The sequence below is a fragment of the Carcharodon carcharias genome, chromosome 6, assembly GCF_017639515.1.
Source record: "Carcharodon carcharias isolate sCarCar2 chromosome 6, sCarCar2.pri, whole genome shotgun sequence".
Lineage (NCBI taxonomy): Eukaryota > Metazoa > Chordata > Chondrichthyes > Lamniformes > Lamnidae > Carcharodon > Carcharodon carcharias.
This window is the reverse complement of record NC_054472.1, coordinates 123,030,094-123,052,608: the sequence shown is the minus strand read 5'-3', so window position 1 is coordinate 123,052,608 and position 22,515 is coordinate 123,030,094. Positions and strand designations below refer to the sequence as shown.

The window sequence follows — 22,515 nt, the reverse complement described above, 5'->3', positions numbered from 1 at the left end:
TGACTCTGTGGTGGATTAAGGTTCTTCCCCAAACATGTCATTCCTTGCTGTGAGAGTGTGCTGAAAGCCCCATGAATGTTTTCAGCTCCTGTAATTATCTATCATTCTTCAGGTTAAATCTATTCCAAATGTTGACTGTGACAGTTGAGGGAGTTAGAATAGACTGATGGTGCCCTTGCTCTCCAGTACGTTTTTGTTCTCCCAAATCGTGTCTCAACAACATGCTTGAAATAAATCATATCCTATCACACTAAGATAAAAGCAAAAAACTGCGGATGCTGGAAATCCAAAACAAAAACAAAAATACCTGGGAAAACTCAGCAGGTCTGGCAGCATCTGTGGAGAGGAATACAGCTAATGTTTTGAGTCAGCATGACTCTTCAACAGAACTAAGGAAAAATAGAAAAGGGGTGAAATATAAGCTGGTTTAAGGGGGGGGGTGGGACAAGAAGAGCTGGATAGAGGACCAGTGATAGGTGGAGATAACCTAACGATGTCACAGACAAAAGGACAAAGAGGTGTTGAAGGTGGTGATATTATGTAAAGGAATGTGCTAATTAAGGGTTGCACTTCCCTCAACTTAGTCGACTGCATTCGTTGCTCCAAATGCGGTTTCCTCTACATTGGAGAGACCAAACGCAGACTGGGTGACCGCTTTGCAGAACACCTTCGGTCAGTCCACAAGCATTACCCAGACTTCCCTGTCGCTTGTCATTTCCACACTCCACCCTGCTTTCATGCCCACATGTCCGTCCTTGGTCTGCTGCATTGTTCCAGTGAAGCTCAACGCAAACTGGAGGAACAGCACCTCATCTTCCGACTAGGCACTTTACAGCCTTCCGGACTGAATATTGAGTTCAACAACTTTAGATCTTGAACTCCCTCCTCCATCCCTACCCCCTTTCCGATTTTCTCACTCTTTTTTGTTTTTTCCAATAATTTATATAGATTTTTCTTTTCCCACCTATTTCCATTATTTTTAAATGTATTTCCATCCATTGTTTTATCTCTACCTTTTAGCCTTTTTCGATTCTTTCACCCCACCCCACCCCCACTAGGGTTATCTGTACCTTGCTCGTCTTGCTTTCTACCCTTAATTAGCACATGCCTTTAGATAATATCACCATCTTCAACATCTCTTTGCTTTTGGTTATCTCCACCTATCACTGGCCCTCTATCCAACTCTTCTTGTCCCACCAAACCCCCCACCCCCGCTTAAACCAGCTTATATTTCACCCCTTTTCTATTTTTCCTTAGTTCTGTTGAAGAGTCATGTGGACTTGAAACGTTAACTGTGTTCCTCTCCACAGATGCTGCCAGACCTGAGTTTTTCCAGGTATTTTTGTTTTTGTTTCCTATCCTATCACAGTTCACTAACATGCAGTACTAACCTGTAATGCCAGCAAGGTGCAAAGTAGCATACGTCAAACAGGAATAACATTTGAGTAGTTAATTGCGCTCAACTTTTGTTTGTTAAAACCTACATTAACGTCAAAACAATGTTTTCTCCAGAAAATGGAAGAGACTTGTGCAGATAAGAGTGCACTGATGAATATTTCTGTTTGGGATGATGTGAGGTGGTTAGAGTTCAGGGAATTCTGGGTACACAAGCTTTTCTTTTCTCCTGTAATGTTCAGTGCTCCTGCATTTCAGATCCTATGACTGTTCTTTAAATTGCATGATTTACTAAGTGGCAATCCTGCTCTCTGCCAGATGGCTAAGACACCTTCCTGGCAAAGACAGTTTTTCTGAAAAGCAGGTAAACCACATCACTCCCTCAAATCATATGTGAATTATTTAGATAATTTTCCTTTGATTCAGTGATGATCCATTTTCACCTGCCATACCCCAGATATTCCTACGAGCCATTGCTCTACCAGGCAAGGTATTAGTGCAAAGGTTACTCTGTGGTTCTAAATGTTTAAGCCCCAGCTATATCATTGTTTTGCCAAAGTGCATCTTCAGCTTCATGAACTAAGTATGATGCCTCCAATTGAAGAGAAACTGTGCACTCCATAACTGGATAAACAGATACTATGCAGGTAGGTGTAGATTTCTTAATAACCTGACTTACAAGCTAAGAAATCTACAGAAATCCAAGAAATCTTGTCCGGCCCATCTCCTGCGCATCCGCCCTCACGCCTTCTCCTCCCTCCCAGAAACATGATAGGGTCCCCCTTGTCCTCACTTATCACCCCACCAGCCTCCGCATTCAAAGGATCATCCTCCGCCATTTCCGCCAACTCCAGCATGATGCCACCACCAAACACATCTTCCCTTCACCCCCCTTATCGGCATTCCGTAGGGATCGCTCCCTCCGGGACACCCTGATCCATTCCTCCATCACCCCCTACTCCTCAACCCCCTCCTATGGCACCACCCCATGCCCACGCAAAAGATGCAATACCTGCCCCTTCACTTCCTCTCTCCTCACCGTCCAAGGGCCCAAACACTCCTTTCAAGTGAAGCAGCATTTCACTTGCATTTCCCCCAACTTAGTCTACTGCATTCGTTGCTCCCAATGTGGTCTCCTCTACATTGGAGAGACCAAACGTAAACTGGGCGACCGCTTTGCAGAACACCTGCGGTCTGTCCGCAAGAATGACCCAAACCTCCCTGTCGCTTGCCATTTTAACACTCCACCCTGCTCTCTTGCCTACATGTCTGTCCTTGGCTTGCTGCATTGTTCCAGTGAAGCCCAATGCAAACTGGAGGAACAACACCTCATCTTCCGACTAGGCACTTTACAGCCTTCCGGACTGAATATTGAATTCAACAACTTTAGGTCTTGAGCTCCCTCCCCCATCCCCACCCCCTTTCTGCTTCCCCCTTCCTTTTTTTTCCCAATAAATTATATAGATTTTTCTTTTCCCACCGATTTCCATTATTTTTAAATATTTTAAAATCTTTTATGCTCTCCCCACCCCCACTAGAGCTATACCTTGAGTGCCCTACCATCCATTCTTAATTAGCACATTCGTTTAGATAATATCACCAACTTTAACACCTATGTGTTCTTTTGTTCTATTGTTGGTGGCATCTTTTGATGATCTGCTTCTATCACTGCTTGTTTGTCCCTACAACCACACCAACCCCCTCCACTTCTCTCTCTCTCTCTCTCTCTCTCTTCTCCCCACCCCCCCCTCCGCCCCCACACACACACACACACACACACACACACACACACACACACACACACACACACATACCTTAAACCAGCTTATATTTCAACTCTTTCTTGGACTCGAACTCAAGTTCTGTCGAAGGGTCATGAGGACTCGAAACGTCAACTCTTTTCTTCTCCGCCGATGCTGCCAGACCTGCTGAGTTTTTCCAGGTAATTCTGTTTTTGTTTAAGAAATCTACACTCGCCAAGTAATGTGTTTCAGGCACTGGTATCCCAAGTTGGAGTTTTCTACTCCTCCGTGCAATGGGTGTCAACAGCATGGTGGAAGGATCTGCGTAAGGTAGTCTGTGTTGTGCCATCTCCATATATAGCTTCCCATCATCAGCACTTAATTAGGAATTTTGACAGACCTGAGGCTGACTCCTCCTCCAACATCTTTAGTGACAGGTCTTTCCTCCCTCTCTGCAGTTGCTTCTCCTTTGTCCCCACAAATTTTCCTCAGCCAGATCCTGGATCTCATATGTGATCCAGATGAAATGCTTTCATTGGACTCATAGGAGTTAATTGCATAGAAAAACATAGGTGTATCAATCAATCAATAACATTGATGAATTGCTTACCTTGACATTTTTTGATATCTTAACTGTTTAGTGTGTTACTGCTGCCTAACAGTTTGCATCGTACCTCCTCATTAATATTACTTTTAGTTTTATTTGTGATGGGCCTATTTAAAACAGTGTGTAATAATACACTAATCAACTTACAACTTTAGAGCTTAAGCTGGGTTTTAGATACATTATGATAATGTTTATTTATTTTTTTTTTGTAGGTCTGATGCCTTAGGGCAGATCCTTCCTCAGCTGGGCAAGGACTGGACCCACCCTGGGATCGCCAAACTCTATCATAAGATTCATGAGTATGTCTGGCAATCACATTTAAGAAAAAGTAACGTTGCTAAGAGGTTGTAAAAGGGTTCAATTGATTTTTAATTTTTCTCCCACCTTTGCAAGTTACCTCCCCAAGGTAGTGTCTCCTTACTGTGATATGGTTCCATGACACTGGATACCCTCAAATGCTCTGCCCAAATGGTCTTTCTTTATTTGAGTTTTGACTGTTTATCCACTTTGAAAGCCACGGCTGAGCCTGATCTTGCCTGGTATCCAGAAATGCGAACTTCCAGAAGGGGTGCTGGACAAGAATCAAAACGGGAAGGTTGGCAGACTTTACTCTCTGCACACATGCTTAAATAAATTGCAGCATTGACCCTGGACTGAATTTCTAGATACTGTGATTCCACTATTCGCTGGATATACTATTTGAGTGATTCAGGGGTATTTAATAGGTAATGGAAAGTAATGGCATTTCTGGTTCTTGACATTCCTGAGAGCTATGGTGATATCTCTAACATATACCAAATCATGAAGTTTCTATATTTTAAATACATATTTTGAGATATGGCTGGTTGCTTTAAATTTTGTTTACTGCAACAGATGACTGAATGGAAATTTGTCACCAGATAATGTCAAGAGCCCCTTGGCATTATTCATGTGCAAATATGTTCTGATTGCAAAACAAGTAGAAACCACTTGCATTATTTTGGCAAGCCCTTGACCTTATTATTTCCAATGTGCAAATAGCTTTGCCTGATATCTGGTTGAGGTTCAGGAGACCATAGCATTATTAATTTGATTTTGCTGGACTGTTGAGGACAATTTTGATTTTTTTTTCTATGCCTCGTTGCTTTGAAGAGTTTGAGTTGCACCTCTGGAAGCTGGCATAGCAACATTAAACCTATGGAGGAAAGTTGGCTTTTTATGACTAGCTATTGGAGAAGCACCTGATAGCATGGAGCAGTGCAAGTGGAAAGAGAGGTAGCAGAGCAGTGTTATCAGCATACCTATGGAAGGTGACCCCATGTCAGTGGATGATGTCTCCATGGGACAGCAAATTGAGGAGAGAGCCAAGGATAATTTCTTGGGGAAACTCTGGAGGAAATTGATGAGCAGAAGAAGCATTGCTGGAGATTCTCTGGCTAGGGTCAGACAGGAATGAGTGAAACTGAGCGTCTCCCAATCTGGACAATGGAGGAAACACATTGGAATAAGATGGTGTTGACCATGTCAAAGGCTATAAACAGGACATGGTATTATAATGCAACATAATCACAGTCGCAGAGAATGAGATGACCATTTTCATTCGAGCCACTGTTTCCTCCTTTGTAACATCATCCGACTCCACAACTGCCTCAGCTCACCCTCATGCCTGTTTTATCTCCAGACTTGTCGATTTCAATGTAATCCTGAATGGCCTTCCACATAATACGCTCTAAACTTGGGGTCATCCATAACTCTGCCCATACCCTTACTCATACCCAGGTCAGTGCAGTCGTCACCCCTGTGCTCGCTGACTTATATTGGCTCACCATCAAGTAATGTCTTGATTTTAAAATTATCATCCTTGTTTTCAAATTCCACCATTGCCTCTCCCTATATTTATCATCTCTTCCAACCCTACAACCCTAATTTGTGTTCCTTCAATTCAGACTTATTGAGCATCCACAGTTTTAATGGCTTCACCATTGGCAGTCATGTCTTCAGCTGCCATGACCCTAGGCTCTGGAATTCCCTCCCTAAACCTCTGTCTCTTCCCTCCTTTTAGGAACTCCTTAAAACCTATGTCATTGGTAATCTGTCCTAATATCTCCTTATGTGGTTGTCAAATTTGTTTAATAACTGTACTGTGAATGCCCTTGGAACATTTTATTACATTAAAGGTGCTATATAAATAATAATAAGTCATGAGAAAGCTTCTGCAGTTCCAAGAACTATCCACTTCAGTGTCAGCAGTGTCTATCGAAAAGAATTAGACCCAAATCCATTTGTCAGTTGATTGAAAACAAATTTGTCTCCAGACTACTTGTGAAAGAAAACAAGTTATTTTTCTGATTCAGTGAACATCCAGTCAGATTTTTCAAAACAGAACATGTTTGCATAAGTTTTTTTAATTATTTAGATATTAAACATTAAAACAATGGATTGTTTCTCTTATTGCATGGCATTTACATTTCTAATCACAAATCTGTATTTAAAAAAATTTACGAAGATTTGTCAAAATGAATTTTAGGCACATTTTAACATTAGATTGGTTCGCTAAAAAAAAAAATCAGAATTTACCAGAGTCACAATGTTAACATTTTAATTCTCTATAACAAACCTGACGTTTCTATTATAGTAACACATTATTGGCAGTGTGTGAGATTTTTTTTTTCCGGAGGGAAGTTCTGGATTTTCCAGAAGGGAGCAAAAATAATTTTTCAAATAGCTTTTCCAAAAATCAGTATCTACAAATTGTGTATTGTATAAAGAGGCTTGAGAGTAAATTGACTGGCCGTCCTCTAAATTAGGAGATGAGATTTATGCAAGGTACTGTTTGCCTTATCCCACAATGCCATCGCCCCCTCACCCTTGCCAGTGCTTTTGGATTTTCTTCCTGCCTTTCCAGAAGATGCTAAGACCTGTAAATCCAGTAACATGACGGCTAAAGCAGTTAGAAAAAGCCAAAACTCGGTTTCGTCCAGAGATCACTTGAGGATAAAATGTGTAAACAGCAAAATATATTGTTATATTAAATAATAAATAACCTTTGCTGCACAGAACTAATTGAGAAGTTAAGATGGTTTAAACATAACCCAAGACTATTGCATATTAATTATACATCATATAGTGATGTTTATTGTTCTTTGCTGTTTGTTTAAAGGAATGGTTATAAATTTCTCTACTGTTCAGCACGTGCCATTGGTATGGCAAACATGACAAGAGGCTATTTGCACTGGGTGAACGATAAAGGAACAATCCTTCCTAGAGGACCCTTACTGCTAGCTCCTAGCAGCCTTTTTTCAGCTTTTCATAGGTACGTGACAGGATCTTAAGTAAGGAAATATTTTTACAGAAAAGATTATTTCACTAACTGTTTTAAAGCACAGCCTTTTGATGCTGGTTAGAATGCTGTCACTGAGACATGGGCTAAATTTTGCTAATTGCTAGCAAGTCCCACTGCCAGAGTTGAAGGTGGTTGGCGACTCTACTTTGGCAAGATGGCAGGTCCAGCATGGCATGTTTCTGTTGGCGGCCAATTAACAGGCCATGGCGCCAAATCTGTCCAATTAGGTAACCAGGTTAAGAGCTACCAGCCCAATTAGAGGACCAGCAGCTCAGCTGCCTCATTTGTAACACCACAGATGCAGGGTACTTCACTGGCCAGGTGCCCAGGAAGACAGTTGAGGTAGGTTGCAGGATGCTGGAGCCAGGCCCCAAAGGGCTCTTCTATGGCCATGGAGTATCCGTAAAGGAGGCCCCTACCCCATTCCACCTCTAGAGCCCACTGGGATGCCACCAATACTTGGTGGGCTCATCCAACATGGGTAAAATACCCATGGAGGTAAAAACGGCCTTTATGTGGTTCAGTTGGCCTTCCGGCGAACATCCAGACCACCAGCTTTCCTTCCACTGGCAATATGGCATGGTGATGGGAAGACATTCTGCCTTACTGAAACTTTCCTCAGCATTTTGCCAGCCCTCTGCCTCCCAACCGATCCCCAAAGTGCCCAGAAAATTTTGGGGGTTTGTTCAAGTGTCTTACATGCCCGGAGACCCATTGCTATAAGGCTTTAAACCAAGCTACTAAAAAATTTGGTTAAGGTGTTGTCCAATATTGAGTATTCTCTGTAAACATACCCCACCTCTCAAGTTCAGAAAGCTTTGTTGTTTTAGGATTTAGCGCCCCGGTTGTTATGCAGGTTTTCACTGAAGTTTAACCAGATAAAAGAATGCAACCTTGCAACACAGGATATTGGAAGTTCTCTGTTCAGCTGGTTCTACCTACTGAGGCATTGATTTTCAGAGTGGCCTCGGCTAAATGGGAAGAATCCTGGCTCCCCTCTGCCAGGCAGGTCAGATATCAACAGTGTCCTGGAATACCAAGTTACTGTTGTTTGGTTAGTTGGATTACTGATTCTGCCACAGCAGTTTTGCATTTCTGATCCAGGGCATAATCACTTGTGGAGCTACCCTGACCCCAACAGTACCTCTGAGGATAATCACTAGATGGTGTCTAATTTTGTTCTATATAATGCTACTACAAAGCACGTTTGTGGAATGTTTGATTATGTTTAAGACTACGTGCACCATTGCTGTACATCCACAACCTTTTAAAAGTAAAGTTGTTATTGCATTTGTTTAGAATGCAGGGGTGTTGCATTTATTTGTGGTAGGTTTGAATTAACTTTACAAAGTTTAAAAAGCAAAATTTCCAATATCTGTCATGGGTAGCTGGAATTTGATCCTGCTAAAGGTAGGATTCCAGAGCATAATCGTGGCCAAACTTTTGAGGAGCAGGTCTTTTTCATGTGTATGGGCAAATGACACTTGGCAAGACCACCCTACCACTTTGTTTATGCTGTTAACAATGACAAAAATAAGGAAGTGCTACATTGAGGCTAGGAAAGATTGCTGGTGGAAACTGTACAATGCGAAATCTTTTAGTAACATGTACATATTTTAAAGATGCATTGCTGAATAGTCAATATACTGTTTTACCTGAAATATTATGTAGTCACGTTTTTGTCTGACATCGTACCTGTCATGTTGCAGGGAAGTAATAGAGAAGAAACCAGAAAAGTTTAAAATTGAATGTTTGAATGACATCAAAAATTTATTTACTGTTTACAACCAGCCTTTCTACGCTGCTTTTGGGAACCGGTCTAATGTAAGTAGCTGGTCAACCTGACTATTTCATACCTTTCACTCTAGAGACTGAATGTCATGTTATGGTCAGGAGGGTTGTTGATTTTAAACAGCTGTGATTTCTCCTCTCTCAACCTGTCCATAAACAGAAAGATGTTTTGAGTTGCTTCCTCCTTTATAAGTGGTGGTGTGTTTCCCAACCCTTCAGTTTCGGTGTGATCCAATTTCTATTAATAACCCCACAGCAAACTCATGATAGGATTAACTCAAGGGTTAGTTTATTTAGCACACACTTAAATGTAAGAGAAATGTATCAACCTTTGTACCTCACTCATACAATAAAAGAGGGATAGAGAAAGAAATATTTACAGGACAAAGACTACAAAGAAAATAACTATTGTCTAATGTGTGTCCAGAGTCCAGAATCAATGTTAAATGGTGTATTCCTTCAGAGGCTGGCAGGCTGAAAACTGACACTGGATAATTCACTTTTCCAGTAGAGTTGACTTCCATGATGAGATAGGCACACAGAGATGAATTGGTCTGTAGGCAATGGTTCAGAAGTTCCAGTAGAAAGAGTGTAGATGGGGCCAGGTGTTCAAACCTGGACATAGCCCCTTTTCTGTGCTGCTGTTTGATAGAAAGATGGTAGACTGAGCTTTTCAGCTCCACAGGGCAATATTACAGGTTCCACCAGCTAAGTGGGGGGGGGGCATGTCGCATGACTTCCACCTCTCCACTTTGGCATTGACAAAGGGTGTATATCTCTTTTTGTTTGTTAATGTTCCAACCGTTAAGCATTTGAAAAGAAAGTCGCAGGCTCAGCCCTAACAGACTAGTAGGCTCCATTTGGCCAAGCTGGACTCTGAAATATAGTTGGCCTTGGTATAGTTCCCTCAGAATTTGGCCTCTGCAGCCCACAGTGGTGCTTAGCATCTCTTCAGAGATGAAGAGGCATGAGTTTCTGTGAAACTGCCAAATAACCCCTTTTGTTCGCGGTTGCAGACAGACATAGCTTCAGCCTTTTAAAAAAAGTCATTGTCCGGCTTTAAAATTTTAGAAATCTCCATGAGGATATATGTTTTATAAAAATATAGTGAGGTATTAGCCCAGTTAGTTGCCAAACAGTTGTATTTTAACTGCTTCAAAAATATGTAAAATTATTTAAAAAAATAAAAATATGGGTTTTTGCCCTTTAGTCTTATAATTAACAGTGCTTAGTAATTTTAAACATCAGAGTACCAAGCACTGTACAGAGTGTGAGATTTAATGCCTTTTTTTGACTTTAATTTCTTTTTCAGGATGTTTGTGCCTACCAGCAAGTAGGAGTTCCGGATTACAGAATTTTTACAGTAAATCCAAAAGGTGAACTGATACAGGAGCAAACCAAGGGCAATAAATCTTCGTGAGTATTCTGATTATCCTGAGACACTCAAAATACCAAAGGCCATTTTTGATCTAAGCACAGAAATTGGAATTTAAAAGCAAACTGTAGCGTTGTTGTAAACTTTGAAAAACAATGTGATGCCGATTTTTAAAAGGTTCCTTATATTTAGCATTAAAATAATAATTGGGACCAACTCTTGCTGATGTAACTCTTTTATATAGGGAAGGACGTGTGTGTATATTATTTGCTCCTCGCAGTAATAACTCGCATGTCCATTCTACATTTTGCTTAATCCAACCAGGGATCAGGCTATTTTGGATCTGATAATGTGTAATGAGGCAGATTTAATAAATGATATCAGAGTAAAGGGTCCCCTAGGAAACAGTGACCATAAAGTGGTGGAATTTAGCATTCAGTTTGAGTGTGAGAAACTTGGGGCAGAAGCAACTGTGCTAAACTTAAATAAGGGTAATTACAATAGAATGAGGCAGAGTTGGCTGATGTGGACTAGGAAAGCAGTTTAGCAGAAAAGATGGTTGATGAACAATGGCAGACGTTTAAGAAAATAGATCATGACTCTCAACAAAGATATATGCCAGCGGGGAAGAAGGATTCAAGGAAGGGGATAAACCAACCATCGTTAACTAAGGAAGTTAAGGACAGTATCAAATTGAAAGAAAAAACATAGTGTGGCAAAGATTAGTGGTAAGCCAGAGGATTGGGAAAGTTTTAAAAACCAACAAAAGATGAGCAAAAAAATTGTAGAGGGAGAAAATAAATTTTGCGGGTAAACTCACAAGTAATATAAAAACGGACAGAAAGAGCTTCTTTAAATATATAAAAAGGAAGCGAGAAGACAAAGTGAACATAGGCACCTTATAGAATGAGGCTGGGAAAATAATGGGGAACCAGGAAATGGCAGAGGAGTTGAATAAATACTTTGCTTCAGTCTTCATGGTAGAAGATACTAAGAGCATTCCAAAAATACTAAATAATCAAGGGGCAAAACGGGGTGTGGAAAGAGAAAATAAATACAATAAATATCACGCATGAAAAAGTATTAGAGAAACCAATGGGGCTAAAGGCTAATAAGTCCCCTGGACCTGATGGGTTGTATCCTAGGATATTAAAGGAAGTAGCTACAGAGATAGTGGATGTACTGATAGTAATCTTCCAAGAAACCATAGATTCTGAAAAAGTCCCAGAGGATTGGAGAACGGCCAATGTAACACCCTTATTCAAAAAAGGAGACAAAAAAAATGGGTTGCTATTGACCAGTTAGCTTAACATCTGTCATTGGGAAACTGTTGGAGTCTATTATAAAGGATGTAGTAGCAGAGCATTTAAAAATACATAGTCTAATCAGGCAGAGTCAGCATGGCTTTATGAGGGGACATCAAGCCTAACAAATTTATTAGAATTCTTTGAAGAGCTAACTAGCAGGATAGATAAAGGGGGACTAGTAAACGTATTAAATTTGGATTTCCAAAAGGCATTCGATAGGGTACCACACAAGGCTACTTAAGATAAGAGCCCATGATGTTGGGGGTAGTAGTATATTAACATGGATAGAGGATTGTCTAACTAATAGAAGACAGTTTGGATAAGGGGGGCATTTTTGGGATGGCAACCTGTAACTAGAGGAGTTCCACAGGGATCAATGCGGGGGCCCCAATTATTTACAATATATATTAAGGACTTAGATGAGGGAAGTGAATGTACTATCGCCAAGCTTGCAGATGGCACAAAAATAGGCAGGAAGGCAAGTGATGAGGATGCCGCAAGGAGTCTACAGAAGGATATAGACAGGTTAAGTGAGTGGGCAAAACTTGGCAGATGGAATATAATGTGGGAAAATGAGATGTTATGCATTTTGGCAGGAAGAATAGAGGAGCTGAATATTAGTTAAATGGAGAAAGACTGCAAAAGGCTGCAGCAGAGGGGGATTTGGGAGTCCTTGTGCATGAATCCAAAAAAGCTAATGTACAAGTTCAACAGGTAATAGGGAAGACAAATGGAATGTTGGCCTTTATTTCAAAGGGAATGGAGTATAGAAATAGGGAAGTCTTGTTAAAACAATACAAGGCACTAATTAGACTATACCTAGAATACTGTGAACAGTTTTGGTCCCCTTATCTAAGAAAAGATATACTGGCACTGGAGGCAGTCCAGAGAAGGTTCACTAGGTTGATCCCAGGGATGGAGGGATTTTCTTATGAGGAGAGGTTGATTTGACTGGGCCTGTACTCATTGGAGTTTACAAGAATGAGAGACGACCTTATTGAAACATATAAAATTTTTAGGGGGCTTGACAGGGTAGATGCTGAAAGGTTGTTTCCCCTTATGGGAGAGTCTAGGAATGGCCTACTTGTGCTCCTATGTCTTATGATCTTAAGTTCTAGCTCTTCTGTGTATCCTCCCCCACCAGCCCCCCCAACCAGCCTGTGGAGCTATTTGCTCACATAGAGGGAAAACACTGATATAAACTGAGCCAAATGCCTATTTCAGTGCTAGAATTCTTCTGTACCACACAAAGCCTCGCTTTCTAAAACCACTTAATTACTCCTTTATCCCTCCTAGTTCATTGCAAAAACCAGTAACCCCACCTATAAAATATTTCAATTTTGTATAGATAATAACTGAGGATAACAGTGATCATCGTTATAATATAGTGAATTGGACAGCAACTTGCAGATTCAAATGTGAAAATCTGGAAGTTGCTAACAGATACCCCACTCGTCCACAGCTGTTCTGTAACAGTTCTCTTCAATAGACTTAGCATTGAAATCAATGCAGTGGCATGAAGTTAGTCCTTGCCACTAGTTTCCTATCAAAAATCTCAAACAATTAGGGCTAATGTATTCTGGTGCAAGTGAATGTTTAATAGCTTCATGATTACTACTAAGCAGCCCCTTTGGTTCTGAAAATTTACTTTTATAAGTTTCATTGCTTCAAAAGTTAGCATATGTTGGAAATTAAATTAATAATTCTCCCTCCCTCCCCCCTTTCTTTCCCAGTCTTTATTTTGCTTTCTGCATATGATTTAAATCTAATTTATACTTCCTAGTTTAGACCCTGCATTTCACGGCAAGGATTTTTCAATTTGATCAGTTGAAGAGCCTCACTGTTTCTTACTCTGCTTGTGCACAATGCCAGTGTCCTGTGGAGTGTGTTGTGCTAGATCAGACACCGGATTATGAAACCTTGCAAGCAGTTATCAGCGAGGTGAACAATGAGCCATTTTCCTTTGCTGTTGAATGCAAAGTTTAGGTCAACAATCCACTTACCATAAGCAATGCTACAACAGACCCATTTTTTTTTTTAAAAAAGCATCCTCTGCTTCCCTGCAAAAGGTCACAGAAATTCAGCTAAAAATACACAAAAGGTATAACTATATATAATTTGTAAGTGTAACTGTGAAACAAATTATGTACTTTTGCCTAATTACTTTATCATTGGCTGAACCTTTTACATCCAGTAATTTTACCCATGCTATCTTTTTACATCTTTTCTTTCCTCTTGTGCCCCTGTCTTAAACCTACTTTTCTTAATTTATACATATTTCAAAGTGCACCCTAACTGCTCTCCTGCCCTGCACTCTAACACATTGCTATCCCTCAATACCTGCTTGCCCCACCTATGCCCACAAATTCCCATTGACTAAATACCTTTTACCTAACTATCCAATATTTTTATTCTTCCCTCAGCTGCCTTTTTTCTACCACTTACTACCCACTCTTCTGAACTCATTACATCCCCTATTCCATGACATTACTTCTGGGATGTTCTAAGGGTCGCTAATGGTGCTCTATAATGCTATTCCTGTCTTTCCTACAATGTCATCCTGATAACTCATTATTTCAATCTTCCAAATACTATCCACAGTACTCCCTATTCCCTTTACTACAAACCTGCCCTCCACTTCAGTACTGTACCCAACTGCCTTTATTCTCCCCCAGAATTTTGAATATTGTCACCCCAAATTATTCCATTAAGCTTTTTAAGATTTCTGCCTAAAATCGCTCTTCCAAAGGCCTGCGTCGCTATAATTTCTTCACTTTCTGCTTGAAAAAGGCAGCAGGGATTTGTTCTATTTTATTTTAGGCATCAGTCCAAATTCTAAGTATCCTAATTCTCTCATAGAATCTGTCTTGTGATTCCTCCAATTCTCACCATTCACCACTTTCTCCACCCTTCATTACCTCATTGAACCTCACTCACCTTTTATGACTACTTTCCAAAAAGTCACTTTTGCAACACATTTAATCAGTCCCAAGGCCTGATGAGCCATATAATCGCTCATGTATTGAATCTGTGACCAATACCACAGCAATCCACTTTCCTGTGAATAATGCCACAGATGATCACCTAATAATTAAAACTATGTACCTGCATAATCCTGTCCACCACATTTCAGCACTTCAAATATCTCGCATACTTATAATGTAAATAGTTGACACATTTGGGATAACAAGTAAAGAAATAAAAGCACTACTTGAATTTACATGAAAATGCCCCAGCAACAAGAAAAAAGAGCTACAATGCCTTCAGCCTCCTAATTTGTCTGTGCATGAACTCATTCAGTGTTTACTTAACATCAGTTAGAATTTGTAGTCTTAAGAGGCACATGCCTACATTTCAGCATAGTTAAATGTTGCATTTCAAGCTATAACATGTCTTTACCTGTGAACATGGAATCCTCCAACATTCTGGATGCAGCACCACAGTTATAACATACTGGAGAAATACTGAATGATCATTATTCTGCCATTAACACTCACTCTGGACCCATGTTTTGTTTCTTTACTACAACCATCACTTTTTTGCCTTTTGTTCCATGACATCCTTGTTTCTCCTGCCCCCTCCCTTATCCCAGACCTTCCCTTTTGACCTTCCTGCCCCCTTTCAACAGCATAAAACCCATCACATTTCTACCTCCCTTCTGTTATGAAGAAGAATCATATTTCCTCTACACAGATGCTGCCAGACCTGCTGAGTATTTGGCACTTTGTTTCTTATTTCCGATTTCTGGTATCTGCAGTATTTTGCTTTTATTAAATATTGAATATATTCCTGGTTAAATACGCAGCATATTTATCAAGTAATGTTTTGCTTCAGTTATATATTATACAATTGAACAAGAGCTACATATTCCTGTGTTTGATCAATTTAAGTGTTTATCCAGATTCCACAATATATATTTAGAAATGTGAAAAAGAGGCTAGGGATCCTGCGACGAGTAACTCACTACCTGACCCCCCAAAGCCTGTCCACCATCTACAAGGCACAAGTCAGGGGTGTGATTGAATACTCCCCACTTGCCTGGATCAGTGTAGCTCCCACAGCACTCAAGAAGCTTGACGTTGTCCAGAACAAAGCAGTCCGCTTGATTGGCACCACATCCACAAACATAGTAGCAGCAGTGTGTACCATCTACAAGATGCACTGCAGAAACTCACTAAGACTCCTTAGACAGCACTTTCCAAACTCTCAACCGCTACCATCTGGAAGAACAAGGGCAGCAGATAGATGGGAATACCACCACGTGGAAGTTCCCTCCAAGCTAAACACCATCCTGACTTGGAAATATATCACCATTCCTTCACTGTCGCTGGGTCAAAATCCTGGAACTCCCTCCCTAACAGCACTGTGGGTGTACCTACACCACATGGACTAGAGCGGCTCAAGAAGGCTGCTCACCACCACCTTCTCAAGGGCAATTAGGGGTGAGCAATAAAATGCAAAACCCACATCCTGTGAATGAATGAAAATAAATAAACTGTAGGATTACGATTGACAGCAAAGATGAGATTTATCCAGCACCTATATTGGGACCAAATAGCGAGCATCAGGTTAAGAGGAGCAATCGGGTATGTTTCAAATGAAGAGGATGTGTACTGTGCCAAAATGATTCAAACTGTGCACAGAACAAATATTCAGAGAATTAGATGTACTTTCAGGGGTAAAAATTGGAGGCAAGAGCATAACAAACTTGACGCACGCCAACAACATGGCTACTTGCAGAATCAGAGGCCATACAAAATATAGGTCAAGTAAAAAATAGAAATTTAGAATGTGGACTGAGTATGAACACCAAAGGACAAAAACAATTGTAGTTAGAAGAAACATATTAGAAGAAACGAGTGATAGTTGAAATGGTGTCACTCAGGAACAAGTAATTAAGTTTGTATTTTTAGGACAAATGATAGCAGATTGCAGATGTGGTGCAGAAGTTAGAAGAAGGATAGACTTGGCAGAAGTAAATTTGTGAAGATGAAGGGTGTGTTAACAACAAGAAAATACAAGCTTCTAAACAAGGGGAAAAAACTCAAGATGCTACATTCTATCCATTTAGTCAGAATGGTTACAGATGAGCTACAGTAAAACTGACCTGTAATTGAGGCAATTGCCCCATTTTGCTCGTTATTTGTTGCTGGAATGTCCTTTGTCCCTTTTTTTTGAAGCAAAGAATCGGAGAAGACTGATGAGTCTCCTCGTAATGGTTTGCCAAAATCTTTGATTTTCACACGGTATGCTCCCACAGTCTGGATAGCCCTCACCCCCCTGCCACCCAACCTCCTGCTCCTGTGGTCTGGACAGTCCATTCCTACACACCCCCACCAAAGTTGGTCACCCCGATGGTGCAAGGCAGACGAGCATGGCATGACCTAACAGCAGACCTTCTGGCAGGATTAGCTACAAGCAGTAGCTATAAGGTTCAAGCTTGTGATTGACTTGTGGAATCGTGACTTCATCTCTATGCTATGAGGTGATTGAGAGGGATAGAGTAGAGATGAGATCCTATGTCATGGCTAGGGAGGTCAAATTAGAGGTGGTACTACTTGGTCTGTTCATGTTTCCTAGCAGTTGCTTTCTTAAGGATAGTGGCAGAGGCCTGAGACACGAGAGGTGCCAGTGATTGGCAAGTCTCACAATCAAAAAACATTGTGTGACAGGGAAATTCCCATGATGTCACAGCAGATTGATGCATTGCAAAGCTGATCTGACCTTGGCTTGGGCTAGGAAAGTTAAATATTTAACCATGATTCATGCTTCTAATCAATATGCTGTGATTCTTCTTTAAAAATCTTTCACGGGTGTGGGAGTTGTTGGCTAGGCCAGCATTTTCATTGCTCATCCCTAATTGCCTTGAGACAGTGGTGGCAAGCCAGAAAATGTGTGTGTGTCAAGGTTACTAAGGATAGTTTTCAGCTTGTATCTCCCTTCCCCTCTCTTTCACCATGGTAAAGGTAGCCTGGAAGCTTTCTGTCTTGTTTCTTTGTGAATTAGCAATTGTGTAAGGTAAAGGAGAGAGATGCTTCTACTCATGAAGTTCCAGCCTCTTCTTAAAGAGGCACGAGAGAAAATTAGGGAAGGTAATGGAGTAAAAATACATAAACAACTTGAAGTAAGCATATTAAAAAGAGAAGCATTTTGTTTTTTATTCAAGGTTTAGAGGTAAGGCTTTTAATTCAGTTGACGTTTAACTGAATTCCTATTTATCTCCATTACCTATAACCTGATTCTCATCCATGCGACACTTATATTTTGCTTTCCAACTAAGTGAAACATCATTAATGGCGATGTATTTTTATCAAGTTTTCTATAGAAACATTTAGCTGCTTATTCAAGAAGGATCACCTCCTCTAATTTTAATTCTCTTCCTATTTTTAGGTACATTCGGCTGAGTGAGCTTGTTGAACATGTCTTCCCTTTGCTCAGTCAAGAACAATGTTCAGCTTTCATTTATCCAGAATACAGTCACTTTAACTACTGGCGAGACTCACTGCCAGATATCAGTATGGAAGAACTGAATTAATTATTGCTAGTGATAGAACTCTGTCAAAGATATTGCCAATATTGTTAAAACTTTTTTAAACAGTCTGATTCAGGTATACGTTAGCAAAGCTAATCATTTGTGTTTATTTCATGTACTAATTCTACTATAGAAGCATGACGTTTACACAAGTTGACACAGTTAATGCCAGCAGAATTCTCTCAGGAATATTGCCTTAGTGTTCATTTTACCTATTGGTTGCACCGGAAGGAAAATCAATGAATTTGATCATAATTGTGTCTTTACATAAGACAATTGCACATGTTATCCTTCTACTCTCATCTTTACAGTTACCGTTTAGAGTAACTTTTTAAGGAAACAAATAGTTTAGCTTGGATTAAAGCGTTAACTCAATTGCAAGGGTGTGTCTTTTTTTTTAAATGCCATGAAAATGGGTCAAGAATCTGTTGGTTTTAATGGAGCCTAGAAAAAAAGCCCAGACCCGTTCTGTAGCAATGACCTAATTCATATCTCAACATCTCATACTATTTGATGCTGCTTCACCTGTGGTGGGAATACATGCCAATAGAGAATTTGTTTTTGTTCGTTTAAAAAGTATCAATAAATGCTTCTTTCATTTCTATAAATAGATATATGGTAGTAGGTACCTCTATGGATAGAAGTCCTGCTTGTAACCTGACATTTTATTACAGACTGACAGCTATTGTGTAGTCAGGCTACTCAATAAATTTTTTTGTGTTCAGTGGCCTACTGCCATATATTTTTGTCCATCCTCTCATGTATGCCTTCAGTTGGTAAAATTTTGTACAGTTTTGATCAATCTGTTACAAAAGAGGTACATGAAGGGTTTTACATTCGGGCACTGCGCATTATTACAGCAAGTTCATTCTTTCTATGAAAGATGCGAATTAGTGTGTTATGAGAACACTTATTAAAGTTAATTGCTTATACATTCTATAAACTACTTAAAATGGATGTAATATACTGGTGAGGGAGGAATAGAAATCATGATTTCTTCTAGCAATTGTTAATCACTTTAAACTATTTGTGCTGGAAATATTTTCATATTTTCGAAAGAGGAATTGTGAACTTATGTTTTGTTTTAATCACCCATTCCAATATATAGGATATTTGGATGAACATCTTACAAGTTCTATGGGGCCTTTTTAATTAAAAAAATTAAATCTTAATAAGGACTTGCAGAATGTTCTCAAACTCCTATGCACCTTTTGGATGAGGATAGTACAGTAAATGCATTTTTTTCCACCGTGTAGCTTTAACTGCTTAAGAAATTACTTGATAAGTGATTTTTTTTTCCGTCTGATCATTTTGTATTGTTTTGTTTGACCATGGATTTGCCCAACAGAGAAGAACAAAATTTATTGAAATTTGACTTATTGTCTGTGTGGTCAGTTAGGATAACCACAGCACAGTTGATTTGTCCAGCTTGGATTACAGTGATTGTAAGAAAAATCAGCCAGTGTATCAGTATTCTATGTCAGATTGTGAATCAATCATGCCCTGTATTTAACACAATCTTAAATATAATGTTTGAGTTTGTATGTATGTGTATGCACGCACATACTATATTCTTGCTATGAGATGTTTCATCTTAGAACCATGGAATAAAAATTGACATTAAAAACCTTCATTTGTACTTCTGTGGGTTGGAGTGTTAGAATAGATTTTTTTTTAAATTCTTTCATGGGTGTCACTGGCTAGGCCAGTATTTATTGCCTGTCCATAAATGCCCTTTGAACGAGGGCAATTAAGAGTCAACCATATTGCTGTGGGTCTGGAGTCACATCGTGAGGGTGGCAAGTTTTCTTCCCTAAAGGATACTAGTGAACCTGGTGGGTTTTTATGACAATTGGCAATGGTTTTATGGTCATCATCAGACTTTTAATTCCAGATTTATATTGAATTCAAATTTCACCATCTGCCATGGTGGGGTTTGCACCCAGGTCCCCAGAGCATTACCCTTGGTCTCTGGAGTAATAGTCCAGTGACAATACCGCTATGCCACCACCTCCCCTAGTTGCATGATGGTGGTGGTCATGAGTTTGGAATGTGTTGTCAAAGGAGCCTTGTTGACTTCCTGCAGTGCATAAACTACCTTTTAAGTGATAGAGGTTGAAGGAACCTTGGTGAGTTGCAGCAGTGCATCTTGTAGATGGTGCACACGACTGCCACTGTGTGACGGCGGTGCAGGGAGTGAATGTTGAAAGTGGTGGATAGGGTGCCAATCAAGCAGGCTACTTTGACATGGATGGTGTCAAGCTTCTTGACTGTTTTGGAGCTGCACTTAGGCAAGTGGAGAGTATGCCATTACACTCCTGAGAATTCTGCCTTGTGGCCAAGCTTTGGGGCCATATGACTCTAGACCCACAGCAATGTGGTTGACTCTTAACTGCACTCTGAAAAGGCCTAGCAAGCCACTCAGTTGTATCAAATTGCTACAAAGTCAAAAAGAAATGAAACTGGCAGACCACCTGGCATCAACCTAGACCTCAAGACCCTGCAAAATCTTTCTTACTAACATCTGGGGGCTTATGGGAGAGCTGTCCTACAGATTAGTCAAGCAGCAGTCTGACAGTCATATTCACTGAATCATACCTTACAGATAATGTCCTAGAAATCACCATCTGGCAAGACAGGCCCATCAGTGGTGGTATGAGTGGGAAGGAATTGCCCTGGGCATCCTCAACATTAACTGTGGATCCCATGAAATCTCATAGCATCATGTGAAATATGGGTGAGGAAACCTAATTTATGACCTTCCCACCCCACCCTCAACTGATGAATTAGTACTCGAGTTGAAAACCACCTGGAAGCAGTATGAGGGGCAAGGACATGATGTACTCTGGGTGGGGGCATTTGATGCCAATTACTGAAATTGGCTTGTAGTACCACTAGTGACCAAGCTGACTGAGTCTTGACAGACATTTCTGCCAGACCAGACCTGTGACAGGTGGTGAGGAACCAGCAAGAGGGAAAAAGCTGCTAGACCTTGTCCTCGCCAATCTACTTGTCACGTGTCAGTCCATGACAGTATTGGTAGGAGTGACCAGCACTCAATGCTTGTGGCGATGAAGTCCCACTTTCACACTTGATACCATCCATCATGTTATGTCGTACTAGAACTGTGCTAAATGGGATACATTAGAACAGATCTAGCAGTTCAAAATTGGGCATCAGTAGCAGAACTGTATTCAACCACAATCTATACCTCATGCCATGCATATCCCCCACTCTACCATTACCAAGCTACAGTGAAGAATTCAGGAAAGCATGCAAGGAATGGTACCAAGCAAACGTGAAAGGGATATCAAACTGGAGAAACTACAATACATGCCAGACAATGGAAATAGCATGTTACAGACAGAGCTAAGCAATCCCACAACCATCGGGTCAAAACTCTGCAGTCCTGCCATACCCAGCTATGAGTGGTGATGGTGGACAATTAACTCACTGGAGGAGGAGGCTCCATGAATATCTTCATCCTCAATGATGGGGGAGCGCATCACATCAGTGCAAAATATAGTGCATCATTTGCAAAATCTTCAGCCAGAAGTGCCCAGTTGCATGATCCAACGCTGTTTCCTCCTGAGGTCCCCAGCATCACAGGTGTCAGTCTTCAGTCAATTAATTCACTCCACATGATATCAAGAAATGAATGAAGGCACTGAATACTGCAAAGGATATGGGCCCCGACAACATTCTGGCATTAGTGCTAAAGACTTACGCTCCAGAACTAGCTGCACCAACTAACCAAGCTGTTCCAATTGAGTTACAACACTGCCATCTACCAGACAATGTGAAAATTGTCCAGGTATGTCCTGTCCACAAAAATCATGACAAATTACAACCCTATCAGACTACTCAATCATCAATGAGGTTATGTAAGTTGTTGTTGACTGATATCAAGCAGCATTTACACAGCAGTGATCTGCTCACTGATGCTCTGGGTTCTGCTATTCAGCACATAACTGCCTTGATCCAAATATGGATAAATGAGCTGAACTTGAAGTAAGCTGAGAGTTACTGCCCTTTACTTGAAGGCAGTATTTGATCTAGTTTGACACCAAGGAGCCCGAACAAAATTGACATCGATGGAAGTTGGGGAATGATGGGAGGATCGCTCCACTGGTTGGAGTCATACTGAGCACAAAGGAAGATGGTTGTGGTTGTTGGAGGCCAATCATTTCAGTCCAAGGACATCACTGCAGAAGTTCCACAAGGTAATGTCCTAGGTCCAACCATCAGCTGTTAGTCAATGAGCTTTCCTTCATCGTCAGGTCAGAAGTGGATATGTCATTGATAATTACACCATGTTCAGCACCATTTGTGAATTTTCAGATACTGAAGCAACCTGTGTCCAAATGTACCAAGACCTGGAGAACATCCAGGCTTGGACTGACAAGTGGCAAGTAACATTCATGCCACATAAGTGCCAGGCAAT

At 40.5% G+C, this 22,515-nt stretch overlaps 1 protein-coding gene across 4 annotated transcripts in view; it reads left to right on the top strand.

The window, feature by feature from the left end:
- Positions 1 to 19,700, top strand: part of lpin2 (lipin 2) — a 101,934-nt gene extending 82,234 nt beyond the window's left edge. For all 4 annotated transcript variants that reach the window (XM_041189575.1, XM_041189574.1, XM_041189576.1 and 1 more), the window contains 5 exons: positions 3,957 to 4,043; positions 6,884 to 7,036; positions 8,776 to 8,890; positions 10,170 to 10,273; positions 17,930 to 19,700. In XM_041189575.1, the coding sequence (XP_041045509.1) occupies positions 3,957 to 4,043; positions 6,884 to 7,036; positions 8,776 to 8,890; positions 10,170 to 10,273; positions 17,930 to 18,074 (604 nt within the window). In that variant the 3' untranslated portion in view covers positions 18,075 to 19,700. The remainder of the gene's footprint in view (positions 1 to 3,956; positions 4,044 to 6,883; positions 7,037 to 8,775; positions 8,891 to 10,169; positions 10,274 to 17,929) is intronic.
- The last annotated feature ends 2,815 nt before the right edge of the window (positions 19,701 to 22,515 follow it).